Source organism: Mustela lutreola, chromosome 12 (assembly GCF_030435805.1).
Source record: "Mustela lutreola isolate mMusLut2 chromosome 12, mMusLut2.pri, whole genome shotgun sequence".
NCBI lineage: Eukaryota > Metazoa > Chordata > Mammalia > Carnivora > Mustelidae > Mustela > Mustela lutreola.
This window is the reverse complement of record NC_081301.1, coordinates 89,177,858-89,193,229: the sequence shown is the minus strand read 5'-3', so window position 1 is coordinate 89,193,229 and position 15,372 is coordinate 89,177,858. Positions and strand designations below refer to the sequence as shown.

Below are 15,372 nucleotides of genomic sequence, written 5' to 3'. Positions count from 1 at the left end.
TTTTGATTTGTATTTCCCTGATGCCAAGTGATGTTGAACACTTTTTCATGTGTCTATTGGCCACTTGGATGTAATCTTTGCAGAAATGTCTGTTCATGTCTTCTGCCCACAAGAAGGGTATTATTCTAGTTCTAAACCCAGACCCACTGATTTTAAATGATTTCACCTAAGGTCCCAGGTGTAAAAAGGAGGGAGATACAGAGCCTAAAGATACAGAGCCTTCCTATTTTCATATGTCAGGTGTGATGCTAGATGTAGCAGAAGGATGGATGAGTTCTTCTTGCCACAGAATTTTGATAGAGACCTAAACACTACAATGCTCTCACTAGTTGGTGAAAAACACACATCTTAAAGCAAGATGCTAGACCATCTAGGCAGGACCTGCTAAGATATTCTAAACTAGGTTAGGCCAGTATGAGTGATTATGTCCTTGAAGACTAGAGTTCAAGAAGGATTTATTTTGTTGTGGGACACATGTCCCTTCTTCCTCAGGTGAGAGGTGTTTTAAGGAAATCAGAGAGATTAATATGTGTATCCTGGAACTCAGAGGGCATAGGGTCCAGGTGTCTGATTCTTGTGAAACAGCAAGGCCCACCTGCTGCAGGATTCCCTGCCTAAAGTAGCACCCAGCTGGGAAGGTGAGAAACTTAAATCTAATACAGTTAGCAATTTTGATGATTTCACTGGACTGGAAAATTCCGGAACTAAAATGAGATCCTTCTCAAGATTGAGGGGCCTAGAAAAGTTAAGGGACTGGTTGAAAATTCCCATTAAGTGAAAGGGAAGAACCAGCCATCCATGTGGGATGGAAGAGGCAGCTGGATTAAAAATGAAGTTGCTTCATGACTGCATCCTACTGATGGAAAGGATCGATTCAGTAAGAGGGTTCCATGAACACCGCCTCATTTCACCCTCTGGACAACTCTTCAGGCTAGCGCTCCAAGTGGCCACGTTGTGTAAATGAGGACACCGAGGCCAGGTGACGCTCGATCACTTGTTCAAAGTCAAACAGCAAGTAAGTGTATTAAAAATTAAAATCTATTTTTCCCTCTGGTTCCAGAGTCTAAGATCTTAAATACTCCTCAAACTGTCTCTTGGAGTGCCATGTTGTTCCACACCCAGCCCGGGGCCTTTTTACCCCCCAAACACTGCATCCTCCTTCCAGAACATGAACCTGATTATTTTTTTGCTGTGGCTTGGGCATGTGTTGGAGACATTGGTTTCTCATCTCTTATCTATAACCTCTGTCCTGTCTCCTGAGTTGTGTCCGCGCACATGCCAGGTAACCCGTTTCCTCCCTGTTTCCTTTCCTACATGTCTTCTTAGCATTTCTGGATTTTTGCAATATTTCTGCTGAATGGGGGTTGCTTTTTTTTTTTTGGTCCCCCAGCATTTCTGTTCCACTGTATGAAGTGCTCCTTGCTCTTCAGTGCTGGTGTTGGGGCTAATGTGAGCACTGTTTATTTGTAACAGTATTTTAAAAAGGAATTTCTTGGTCTTCATTTTAGCTGAGACTCTCCACAAATAAATGCATAGTCCCATGTGCCAAAGTGAAATATTAGGCCAGTTAGGTGAGACCCTCAAAGATAGTTCCCTTAGGCCGGTACTCACATGAGGGATATAAGAGGATTGAAAGCCAAGAAACCAAAAGAAGGGTTTGAGGGTAGAAAAACAGTATTTTGGAAAAGGCGTACTGTGAGTCTCATCTGCCTGGTGAAGCTAGAGATATGAGGTGCTGGTGATGTTTCCAAAGCAGCAGAGCAGAGAGAGGGGAACTAGCTACATGTAGATCATTGGTAAGACAAGGATAATTGAGTACTCAGGCCCTCAGGCGGCTTTTGGGGATCAGATATAGAAGAGAAAGATGACAGAGAGCTGTTTCAGAACCTGCCTAAGAGCCGCTCCTGTAGGAATGGGAGGGACAGTGATTGGATTCCCAGGGACTGAGGCAGGACAGTGACACCCTGTGTCATGGAGCATAACCACTGGGTGTTTCCAGAAGGGATCTCAACATCTGCCGAACACTCAAGAAATTCACCTTTGAACATCCATCAGTGCCAGAGAGGGTCAGACAACAGACATGCCCAGAGGAAACCAAAACAAGATTATACTTCCACTGTTCTTGCATTTACCTCTCTCCTTCCTTGTATCTCCACACCCACATCATAAACCCTAAAGAAGCCAGAGGGAGTTGAGGAGTAGGGAAGAAGTTTAAGAGGGACAATTGAGAAGAAGCCAACTGTGCCATCTTTCCCACTGACATATGTCAGGCCAAAGCTGACCTAAATTACAGGAATGAGTCTTTCATTTCAAATGAAGTTCTGGATCGTACATGGGTACTGAGGATTTTACTTACTTCAATGAGACTCCTCTTGGGACAGAAGTAGCCAGAAGATGTTTGTATTAGCTGAGAGTGGCCACAGAGGTCTTGGCAATTGTCCTACGTTTTATCAAGGAGCATAAGAAAGAATTCTCCTCTCCAAATGGCTATGGATGGGCAGGTGATGGAGGAACAATAGGTTTGTTTTCTGATTGTACCTACATACAAGTCCCACTCATTCAGTGAGCTAGTTGCCCACTGGTATATAAAAGAGCAGCCCGTACATATCATTCCTCTTCCCTTACTTTATTTTTCTTCATGGCGTTCAAAGCATTGGATATATTTAAGACTTCTTTGGTTGTTAATTGCACATGTCCCTTGACTAAATACTAGCACCACGAGAGAAGGGACTTCAATTTGTTTTGTTCTCTGCTGTGTTTCCAGTTCCTAGAATGGTGCCTGGCCCAGACGGGGTCCTCAATAGGTACTAGTGGAAGGAAGGGATAAAGGAAAGAGACAAAGAAAGAAATAAAGGCAAAAAGGAAGGAAAGGAAGAAAAAAGGGGGGAAGAGGAAGGAAAAAAGGACTGTGTTTCACAAATATATATTGAGGCCCTGTTATTTTGCTAAGTGCTGTGATAAGCAATTCAAAACGAGGTCACTGTACATTAGGCACTCACAGGCTTGCGGGGGAAAGTGCAGATGTACAACCACAGTGACACAGTGTATGATGGATGCTATGATAGGAAGAAGATTAAGACGTGGAAAGGGGCACCTGAACTGAAATGTGTTGAGGGGGAGGGTCAGGATGGCTTCCTAGTAGAGATGCCCACAGCACAGCTCCTGAGCGGAATCTAAAGGAATGATTCATTGGTGGAATCTGGAAATATACCAGTCAGGTTTCAAGGGTGGCATAATCAAATTCCTACTCCAGTGCTCCTTCTGGCTTCAGGAGAGCATGCGGGGCCATGGGGATGCAGCTTCCCGGACAAGCACTCATTCAGGCCACTTTCTCTGATTGTTTTATGAGTCTAAGCAATTATGGGAAATAGCATTTTAAACTATAGCTTTTTGTCTTGGTATTTTATTTAAACTTTATTCAGGTGCTTCTTAACTCTACCAGAGTGAGCCCCATGCAAGCTAAAATGCTCAGAGCTCTTCTGTCATGGTTCCTTCATTTGTAAAGTCCTTCATCCAAGGATCCTCACAGCACTACCTCTGTTACGATCAGTATGTAAGACTGCTTTTAGGAAGGAAACTTCCTCAAAACTGAGAAGAATTAAGTACAGGGTACCTTTGATGCTGTGTCGTAGAAGGTGAGAACTTATCAGACATAAAGGAACAAGGAAAACCAATGGGTGATTTTCTAAACAGATTCTTCTTAAACGGCTAATGGATCAGTGCCGAGGCATTTCTAGAACTAACAGGACAATGTGAATGAGCATATTAGGCTAATATTGGTATGACTAGCATTACAGTCATTTTGGCCTTTAAAATGGTAAATAAATGAATAGTACAAGAGTGTGCTAACATTCTTTTTATGAATCTATAAAAAATAGCCAAGAAATTCTCAAATATGAGCTATTTTAGTGGATGAAAATATGATATTTAAAAATTAATGACTCTAAAAGGGATATAAAGGGATATAATTATACCAGATCTGAGAAATTCAATTATTATTTACTTAATCGGTTCAGGTATTTTTTTCTTTGATTGACATAGTAGAATAGTGTTTTGATCATAAGACTATACTTACAGATGCTTCTTGCATTCAGATCTCTATGTACTTGAAAGAGTCATATGGATCAAATTTTTGTGAATGGAATAATTTTAAATGCCTTTGGAGGAGAACCACTTATACCAGGAAAAAGGGAGATGTTTGGGGCAAGTCGGTGATGGAGTCAGGGTCTCCTCTTGCTTCAGGTTTCTGTAATCTCTGAGCTTGAAGTTGATGCCACCAGTTCCAGCATCCTCATGTGGATCTACTTGGACAGTCTTTTCCAACATCAGCACAAGTGTACCTGCCTCTACTGTTTCAGGAATTCTGTATAAATTTAGGCCAACTGAGTGTATTTTCCATGTCTGCTGATGCACCCGTGGGCTTACTGATTCGAACGTGTATCTGCTCTGTCATTTCTAGGGATCTGGGATAGGAATGAATGTAGGCATCTGCCATTTTGATCCCATCACTCTTCTTCACAACTCTTTTTCTATAGCAATAATCATGCCTCATTTAACTCTTTGAGGAACTAGATTTTAATTTTTCAGTATATCAGTTTTCTGAAGCATGTGCTCCGTTATGTTGAACAAACGGCACTTGAAAGAGGCAGTCGTGCGCGCACCTGTATTCTTTGTCTCCACTGTCTATCCACCCTACTTTGTGGAGTGATGTTCTCTTCTGTACCCCTGGATAAAGCGGTATGCAGGTTTTATAAATTTTATGGTTACTCTCTGATCATAACAAGTCTGTCGGTCCCATTTCAGTAATTACAGTATCTCATCAAAATGATGAATTTCATTTAAGGTAAAAGATTTTCTCTTCCTCCAGCTACTCTGCTCCAGGCCGGGGAAGTCTGCAGAGGGAAGTGTGTCTATGTGGGGAGCGCGGGCTGACCTTCTAGTTCTTCACTTGCTCTGTTCTTTCCTTCCCTCAGACATCAAGACAATTAAAAGGCGCTCTTGTGATTATTCTACTAATATTCATTACTTAACTGAGACTGTTTTTGTTACAAGAAACAGTTTTGTTATCTGAGGTGATTAGAAGAAAAGATAGAACAGATAGTAGAAAAAAAGAATGAGATCATTTTTCTGATCATACCCATGGCATCCCCGTTGCTCAACATAACGATGGGCAAGGAGCCTCATCGATTCTCTGACATCCTTTAAATAATCTCTGTATGGAACTACTATTGTGTTCTTCTAGACATGAAAACAGAGCCAGAATTTCTAAGAGCAAAACTGCAAAATAAGAATCATCCTTTTTTAAAGATAAAGACTTTTTACGAAGTCTTGATATTGGTTGTTGATGATGGTGACCTTTTGGCAATGATACAAAAAAAGCTACAGTTGGTAGGGGAAGTGCTACTTAATAGCTTCAGTTAGGACTGAAGATCTAAGAGGATAGGTGCCAAGTTCTTCATTCCCTAGTGAGGTGCCATATCTGTCACATGGAACATGCAAAGCATTTAGGCAATGACTGTCTCTCATCCATCTTGAAGATTAAAAAAAGAAAGAAGAGGTTGATGTTGAAGAGACCTGGCTGAGAGTATTTGGAATTTGGAGTCCTTTAGAGAGAATTTACATGCTGAGTTCCACCCCTCCTTTCCCCATGAGATGAGCTACTTCCTGCTGTAGTGTGGGACCTCGAGGATATTGGGCAGCAAGGGATTTAAGTAACTGCTACCCTGAAGTTGAGGAACATGGTTGACTGAGGTCAGACTTACTCCTGAGGCAGCCTGTGCCATCACAGAGGGAGCCTGACGTGGAAAGTGTCTGCACTTCCTACAATATGGGTCAGAGGAGTCTGCTTCCGGGGACTCTGTAAGAGCGTAAGAAAGAAATGTCAACTAGCAATCAACTAAAATGCATCTTCCCAAGAGCGATTCTTCCAGTCGTAGGTCATTCTTAGCAGAAAGAGTCTGGCTACCCTCAAATGTGAAACTTGAGGGGAAGTCACCAATGATTTTCTCTTTCCCTGTGCCAGTTACTCAGTCAACAGTTACTGGGATTTCTTAAATGCCACACATATAAGAAGAGTTCATCTTGGAAGATTAGAAGATGGAACTTTAAGGAAAATTGATGCTTAAGAAAATGGGGTATAATAATGATGTTATAAAGTAAACTTCCTAAACACACATTAGATATTTTTAATTTATCATTTGATTCAAGCTAGATCTTATTATGCAAATTTAATGGAAATTTGTGATTATCCTGCAATTTTGTGCTGTGTTAATTTAGCAGTCTCACATACCAAATTACCAATCTCCAGTTTGTGGTATACACACACATATATGTATATGTATATACACACACATATATGTATATATGTATGTGTGTGTGTATGTGTATATATATACACACATATATATATGTATGCGTTTGACTATATATAGCCAAAAAGATTTTTAAACACATGGTAGTGCTTTTATAAATTATCCACCCTTATGTCAGGTTATGAACATTTCTAGACCAAAGTGATTTTTCACATTAAAATGATGTAGGATTCATTTTCCCACATGCAGCAGACGCCACAAATTAACAGTGGCTGTCCACATAAGGTTTTATTCTTTCATGTAAAAAGTCTGGATGATAGCAGGTCAGGAATGGTATGGCAGTTTGCCAGAAACCTGCTCCTTCCGGCTTTCTACCCTGCCGTCCCTGCGCAGAGCCCAAGATGGCTGCCAGAAACCTGCTCTGTCCACATTTCATGCAGGAGGAAAAGAAAAGCAGTGGGAACTTTCCTGGAGTTGTATAAATTATTTCCCTTTATGCCTCATTGTTCAGAACAATGGTTATATTTAGGTATAAAGGAGACTAGAAGTGCACTTGCTATGGTGAGCTCTGGATGTTATATGGAAGTATTGAATCACTATATTGTACACCTGAAACTAATATTATATTGTATGTTAACTAACCAGAATTTAAATAAAAACTTTAAACTATCTTTTTAAAAGATAAAGGAAACTAGAAAATGTGGTCTGAAACACCAGGTCTCTAGCTAAAATTTGGGGGGTTCTAACACTGATAAAGACAGGAGGTCTAAAATTGAGGGGTACAGAAAACAGAGGTTAGGAGTGGGTCCTGGAGACAGATGGTTTCTTTCTCGGTCTTGGCTCCACCACTTACTAGGTTGTAACTTTGGTCAAGAGTCTGACACTTTCCATGTCTTTATTTCCTCAGGTGTGAAGTTGGAGTAGTAGAGTTTTCATAAACATTTAACGTGAAGACATTTAGAACAGTGTCTAGCCATGTGCTGTTATCATTCCCATGATCCCCATGATCTACTGCAGCTCACTAAGCTATAGTCAGTCAAGCCTCTGGAGTGTGTTTACTACACTCACTTGGCCCTTCATAGATATAGACTGATGAATGAATGAGTCAGGCTGCATGTTTTGAATGGTAGAATTTCTGCTTTCTCACTGCTTTACCTGGGCCTCACATATTCTGTTTCAGCCTCAGTTTTTCCTTAAAATGAAGATCAACTATGCCAAGTCTTTTTCCTTTCTCCCTTCAGGTCTACTTTTCCCCCTTCTCAACCCTGCTCTGTGCCATGGAGGCTGACATTTATTCATGCACAGCTTCAGTGATCTTCCTTGCGCTCTGGCTTTTTGTTGGGATTAGCCTGTAGAAAACTGACAGGTGCCTTTGGGTCAAACTTACACATGAAAACAAAACAGTGTAAAAAAAAAAAAGTGCCTTGTAATTTTTTTCCTAAAAGAAATGTCTTAGTTTTTATTAAAGTGTATAATATGAAGCTCAATACAGTGTCTCTTACCATTGACTTATGAACTTGGGAATTTATAGGAAGAGTAGTTGAGCAAAAGGTATAGATAGGAGTCAAAGCTGGGAAATTGGGTTGGGTAGCTGGTGATTGAGGACATTGAAGTCTTAGAGAGCAGTGGTCAGAGAAGATCTCTAGAGCCATGGAATAGACCAGGGAACCAGGGCCAGAGACTATATTTAAAATTGGTTTGAATAGGATAGTTAGTTGTAGCAGAGCTTTATTATACCAACTCAAAGCAGTCACTGATCAGCGTTTGACTATAGCTATGATATTGCTGCAGTTGAAGTCTCCAAATATCTAAACAAAGGTCTCTCATTCATTTGTTCTTTCGTTCATTCATTCTTTCTTTCTCTTTCTCTTTCTTTCTTAACAAAATCTGGTGGCATTAATGTGATCTAGTGCTTCATTGGATGTCTTCAGGTTTGGAGAAAGTAATGGGTTCTCTTGATGATAGTGAGTTCTGCTTCTCTGCTGTGAACCTCCACATTCATGATCTTCTAGAGTTTGGAATGGAAAAAAAATATTGAAACCTCAGCATCCATTTTTATTTGTAAGATTCCCTAAATGTTATTCATAATGCTTCTTCAGTTGGTTTGAGTACATCTTAAAATTTGCAAGTCTTTCTCATAGTAATAACTGCTTGATAATTTATTGAGTAATCCTCTGATGGAGAATGAATGGATGATGGGGGTGGTGGCTCTGGTATCTGAGTCCAAAGTGATTTACAAAGTGATTGCTACAGACATTTTCTTACTTAGGGAAATTAAAATATACTAACCTTGAGAAGGAAGTGGAAAGCATATAGCATTAGTATTTAGTTGAATGCATTTCATAGAAACAACCAACTTGATTTTTTATTTTCCAATAACACATGGTAAGGAATGGCCATTTTCACATATTTATGATGAAATAGCTGAACTGCTATGAGATAGTACTTATTTTTCAATGTCAGTAGCATCAATAATTAAAATCAGAATGCACTTCAACAAAAAATATTTTAATAACTGACCATTTTGGGCAATGTATGTATTTTTCTTATATGCAGCTTCCATTTTTTCCAGATTTGGATATCAGAAACACATGAAAAAATGGCACAAGTTTATTTAAACAGAGAATTGGATAAAATAAAGAGGAAGCCTTTATTGAATGACGAGACAATGAGCTCTGGGATTATTGAAAGGTATTCTTCTACTTTCCTTTGCTTACAGACCATAGACCTGCAGGCAAGGATTTGTATGAGTGGTGAGGAGGTGTAGCAGGCCCAGCGACACGTTACAGGCACCCATCAGTCGCAACGAACATATCACAAGTTTCCATGCTTTTCTGCTCATGCCATTCCCTCTTGCTGGAATACCCTTTCCCTCAGTTGTTTGCCAATCGGCAGTACCCATTCTGGGTCCAGCTAAAATGTTACTTCCTCTTTATGCATTTTTCCTGGTCAGTGGTCTGACTAGATTTGAACACCAACTTCGTGATTTACTTGTGAAATAGTGTCTATAATATTCAGCTTGTCAACCTATAAAATGGGTATTATAAAAGTATCTCCTTCCTAGCTTTCTCTGAAGTTTAGCTGAAAAGAAGTATGAAATGTACATAGAAATATTACCTGACAAGCAGTTACTAATTAAGCTAATTCCTGTAAGCAGTCACTGATAAGGATCAGTTGCTCTTATATTCTTGCCCTCTGAGCATTTTGTTTATGTTCTGAGTAACACTTGGAATGTAAGCAGACTTACATTCTAGTTATTTATATGTATGTGTGTTTCCCCTGAAATAGTTCTTTGAGAGTAGGAACTCTTTCTTACTCATATCTGTAGTCCTGCAGCTTGGCACAGTGTCTTTCCATGGAAAAGTCTTTCCATTCATCTTGTCTCCTGTTGTAATTGTTGGAAAGTGCAGTCAAAGCAATGACAAAATGCTGAATTTTTCATTTACTTATTGGGACATTTTATTGTGCAAAGTGCAGAAAAGTTGCAAACACGAATAACCTTTAAGAAACTATTCAGCTGGGGCGCCTTTGGCTCAGGTCATGGTCTCAGGGCCCTGGGATCGAGCCCCGCATTGGGCTCTCTGAACAGCAGGGAGCCTGCTTTCTCCTCTCTCTGCCTGCCTCTCTGCCTACTTGTGATCTCTGTCAAATAAATAAATAAAATCTTAAAAAAAAAAAAAAAGAAAGAAACTATTCAGCTTCAGGTGTAACCACCCCTGCATTTGCAATAATTTTCTTCAAGGTTATACAAATTATAATTGGAGGGCGGATTCAGAGACTGACCAATCCCGTTAATAACTGGTCCTCCCGATGCCAATCAGCAGTACCCATTTTCTCAAGTGAATCAGTTTCTAACTACTCCCACCATCGTGGTTATTCTCGCTCACATAATCAACAGTTGGAGCAGGTGCTGCACTTGTTATCGCTTGAGCAAGGTGAACTGTACCCACCCCCAGCTAGCAACCTAGTTCATGCAGGAGCTTCTGTTGACTGATTTTTTCCCATATTTAGCAGGTATATCCTCAATTATAGGTACTATCAATTTTATTACTGTAACTATTAATATAAAACCACAAGCCATTTCTCAATACCAAACACCATTATTTGTTTGATCAGTCCTACCTGAAGTCATTCTTTTACTATTGTCGCTCCCCTGTCTTAGCAGCACGAATAGCTAGATTGCTAGTCAGATGCAATCTCCCTAGTACGTTCTTTGCACAGAACTGCTGAGTCGCTGTATTATGCACCTGAACCTGATTTGACACTGTATGTGAACTACACTGGTCTTAAAATAAAAAATGAAAAAAATTTTTAAAAGGATAAAAAAAATTCAGCCCCATGGCTTTGAAAGTTTATAAATGTCACTCTGACCTGTTTTCTAAAAATTGTTGTCTTGTTTCCAGGGATACAGGACTACCTGCCACAGGCTTTGGAGCTCTCTTTACTAGACACCCACCAGATCGGCATAAAATGTTAGTAGACCCTAAACTGCTACAGATTGCACAAAACATTTCTGAATTAATTGGTTTGTGGAGGTGGGAGGGTGAGGGTATACCAAGGTCAACCAAATACTCTTTACAGGGCATCTTACAGACTCCCTTCCATTAACAAAAGGTTTTTTCCCTCCCTCATCAGTATGCAAGCACTGATAATATTGTCAGTCCTCCTTCTTCAAGATTCCGTATTTACAAATTCTCCTAGTTGCTACCATTTATTTGTAAACCCTGAAGCAGTGCTTAGGGTGATTCTTCCATGGATATGTGTAGAGTGGTGAAAAATTTGAGCCATCCGATGTGCACATTTCCAGCCGAGGTGGAACAGGGCACAGCTCTGCCTCCTCATTTCAGCTCTCAGACTGTACACAAGTGTCTTTTCGTAGTCTATTTAGTGCCATGATTTTTGTATTTTTTAGTGTACTTTCTGTTGGTGATTTTGCTGTTTGAGATGGCTTAAGAATATAATGTCAAAGCACTGTCTAATGTCCCAGCACAAGAAGACTGTGATGGGACTTATGAAGAAAATATATGTTAGATAAGCTTACTTCTGGCCTGAGTTGTAATGCTGTTGGCTATGTTCATTGTTAATGAATAACAATATATATTATATGTGTCTTTAAACAGAAATATGCATAAAACCAGATTATGCACTGATTGATGGAAATGAGAGCAGAGACTCTCAGGAACCTAATCCCGTATTTCCCCTAAGAGCAATGGTTCAGTATTTGCTAATTCAGTGTTTGTGGTGATTTTATAGAACATTACTATGAATAATGAGAGTTGACTGTAGAGGAGACTGTTATTTTCTACTGAAAAAAGAAATATATTTATTTTGGGGCAGCATGATTTGTTACTATAGAAAAGAAATGTGTCTTCCACTCATCTTTCTAAAGAAGACAAACTTTCATAATTTCTGTAATGATATATAGATAAATGATACGGAATAAAAGTACTTAGAAGCATGATAAAATTCTAAGTATTGGGTTGTGTACTATGTAGATATGGATATATGTCATCATTACCAGAAATTTGGATGTTTTCCTTTGTGAAACGTCTAGCATTAGAACTAAGCTGTTTTGCAATCTGCCTGAGGTTAGGGTGGGAACTTTCCTAAATGAAAATGCCCCACCCCATTTCAGACACTTGTAATTCTGGCTAGGTGTTCTAACAGTGCAGGTCCTAACATTGATTTCTCCTGTGAGGTTGGCCTGGTCTATCTCTCCCACAGCCTGCTGTAGCATACCCAAGTGGGCTGGAAGTTACAAAGGGAGTATCCTCAGAATGATCCCTGTGGAGGGTGGACTTCTGGCTTCCATGAAATTGATGAGCTAAAAACATTCCGCTGGCTCCCTTCCCTGCACTGAAATCAGAAAATTCCAGTGAAGACATGGAAAGGCAGAACGAATCCAAAGGCAGACCTGAAAACTGTATCCAAACTTTGGGAAACTCTTAAGAAAATGATGGGCTAGTGGAGGAGACAGCTGGAAGATGGAAGGGGAGGAGGAGAGAGAAGACAAAAGTTGATGTCTCTCAGTGGAGTCTCAGGCCAGTCCAGGGTGAGAGCTGTGATCTTGGTTGGCCAGGCTCAGACAAGAGCTGAATGAGTCTTGTCTATTGCATTTGTAAACATGGAATATATGCTCGAAGTTGAATTTTTCTGCATTGACTTTGCCTGCTGTTTTCAGTCCAGGACAGAAAACAAGACAGCAGGGCCCTACCTAATAGATGATTAGATAACAACAGTCTATCTCCCTGAAACTATGATATCAAAATTGAAATCTGTAATGCTGCCACAGATGGCCAGTGGGGCCTGGAGCTGTCTCCCCAAACTCCAGTTCAAGAAAGCAATCTTAGATACAGAGGAACTAGGCAGTGCATCTAAAGGAGAAAGAATGCCGAGGAAAACAAGCACAGTTAAGCCCAGGGACCTGCAGTAGGAGCACTTAACTCTACCTCCCTCCCTCCCATCGAAGATACTAGCTGACCCTCTCCTTTCAATGGGCCACCTTTGTAGTTGTCAAAGCAGAGGCAACCGATGGTCTCAGGAATAATACTGATGAAGTCCCAGTTAAAAGATACCATGACTCATGTAAAGAGTAAAAGTATCATGAAGAATGACAGGACATAGACAACCTACCTATATCAGAGGAAGCAGACCCAATGGAACAGGAATTTAAAGCTTTATTTTTTGGGAATATAAAGGAAACAAAAACAGGGAGAACAATAAACATCAAGTTGATGTTCACTTTCTAACAGCAATACTGGATTGCAAGAATATAACGTTGAAGCGTCAAAGGAAAAGAATTTTAAGCCTAGAACTATGGGAATGGGTAGGTCAAGTAAAGATACCTTTAGGCACACAAGGACTGGTTTCAGACTTACTGTCCTGCTATGCATAATTATAGAACCGGGCAAAATGTAGTAGACAACTGTTGTCAGGCATTGGGTAGCAACCGTGTGGCTCTGTGCTGCTTGAGATGAGAGGGCAGCATCCCACTCTCCCCAGACTTACTCTCTGAGGATACTTCTTTTGGGTGTGGCACCGGGAGGTGAGCCCAAATGTAGAGCAGTGTTCTAGTCAAGCTGGGAAACAGGAATAGGAATTTAGAGCTTCTGATGGGACTAAAATTTGTAGGATAGGGTATTGGAGGGAAGAAAGTTGTGTGTGGAGGTGGGAACAGGAATCTGCATGGAGTTCCTCTTGGGTTCTTGGTCGAACATGAGGCCCTATATGCACTATGGAAAGAATAGCTACCCCTGGTTTTAAAAGATCATATAGAACTATCTGCAGTGTATTCTGAAATTTTATATGATGCTGCCTCCTGCGTGGTACTATTGTGTAGTGGGTTCCAGAGCTGCATCACCTACCTTCAAATCCTGGCATTGCTTTTTGCCAGCTGTGTGATCTTGGGCAAGTTGCCTAACCATTTTGTACCTCAGTTTCATCATTTGTAAAATGATACTTATAAAGGCATCCATGTTCTGGGGTTGCTGGGATGATTAAACAAGTTAATATACATGAGTTAATTAAAACAGTAATCGATGTGTACACGATAAGTGCTGTGCGCGACGGCTGGGCCAGACACTCGGCAGTCTAGAAACTCCTATCAGTTCAAGGAAGTGTACTTAATTGACTTCATTGATGATTTATACCTTCCATTTTCTGTGTTCTTTCCTTTTGGAAATCCTTTATTTGGATGTTGAATTGCTTGGTCTGGTCCTCTAATTTTCTTGTCTTTCTCTTTTATCTTTGCCTTTAGTATCTAGTCTGTTTCTTCAACCCTACTTTTGAGTTCTTTTTTTTTTTTTTTTTTAAATTCTTCTGTTTTTATAGGATCCTTTTAAAATTTCATGACTGTAGTATCTTATCTATCTAGGGATGTTAATGGTTATTTTTCTTAAATTTTTTTCTCTATGTATACTCTCTATTTCCTCCAAAATGCTTTTTTGTTTCTGTTTGTTTTTTGAATGTATGATATCTATCTTCCTTGCTAGAGGCTTTCTTGAGATCTCTGATAGTCAATCCTTGCTTTCCGGCTCATGATTAAGAGCCTGAGAGTGAAGCTTACTGACTTGGAGCTGTACTGGAGATATCTAGGTGGGGCTCTTTGGGCTTTGTTGTTGTTGTTGTTATTGTTGTTGGCCACCCCCCGCCCCCAGTCCCCCACGCTCTGGTGTCAGCAGTCTTTCCTCTGGGGCTGGTCAGATTCCCCACAGGAAGCGCCCTTACTTGACCATCTGAGAGGGGAAGGACTGGTGCCTGTGTTCTTGGAGTAAACAGGGTATTTTGCTGGGACATCAGTATTAATCTTTCATTATTTATGGTCACTGAACCACTGAACCATCTTGTTGATCAAAGACTTTCTCTTTCCCCTTTTCTAGTGAATACATTTCTAGCTTCCTACTGGAAGAAAGGAGGGGCAGTTACCCAGCCGCAGGGAATGGCAGAGGGGCCTGGAGCTCTGACTGCTTCTCCAGCAGCACTAACCCAGTCGTCCCTTGCTGCTTTAGAATTTACTCAGCTTTCTGCTAAGTCAGAGACCACTTGTTCATCTTCTCTCAAGCTTCCAAAATTTGTTTCTCTTGTCCCTTTTTCTGTTCTCCTTATTCTTTTTTTTTTTTTTTTTTTTTAAGATTTTATTTATTTATTTGTCATAGAGAGAGAAGCGAAAGCAAGCACAGGCAGACGGAGTGGCAGGCAGAGGCAGAGGGAGAAGCAGGCTCCCCGCCAAGCAAGGAGCCTGATGTGGGACTCGATCCCAGGACGCCGGGATCATGACCTGAGCCGAAGGCAGCCGCTTAACCAACTGAGCCACCCAGGCGTCCCTGTTCTCCTTATTCTTGTAGGTTTATTTTTTTTTAAGCCTCTTTAATATGCTTTCAGTGGAGCTTTTTGAAGAAGCGAAATGCAATGTGTACCTTTAATCTTAACTGCAAAGTTGTCAGGGCTCATCTGAAATGTCACCTCCTCCAGAGGACCTTCCCTTGCTACTGTCACTCCCAGCCCTCATGACTTGAGGTCCCTTGTGGGTGTCCATGACTCTTGTATGCCTCTTTCATCCTAA

The 15,372-nt window shown here is 40.5% G+C and overlaps 1 protein-coding gene across 6 annotated transcripts in view; it reads left to right on the top strand.

Annotated features, from left to right (window-relative positions):
• The window catches only part of CFAP95 (cilia and flagella associated protein 95), a 199,762-nt gene that overhangs the window by 36,920 nt on the left and 147,470 nt on the right, over positions 1-15,372 (top strand). For 5 of the 6 annotated variants that reach the window (XR_009346437.1, XM_059142504.1, XM_059142506.1 and 2 more), the window contains 2 exons: positions 8,884-9,002; positions 10,715-10,783. Coding sequence is in view for 5 of the 6 variants with exons in the window: in XM_059142504.1 (XP_058998487.1) it covers positions 8,884-9,002; positions 10,715-10,783 (188 nt within the window). In the remaining variant the exon portion in view is untranslated. Of the gene's footprint in view, positions 1-771; positions 1,016-8,883; positions 9,003-10,714; positions 10,784-15,372 lie in introns of those variants that run through there. The other variant, XM_059142507.1, reaches the window with a different exon arrangement.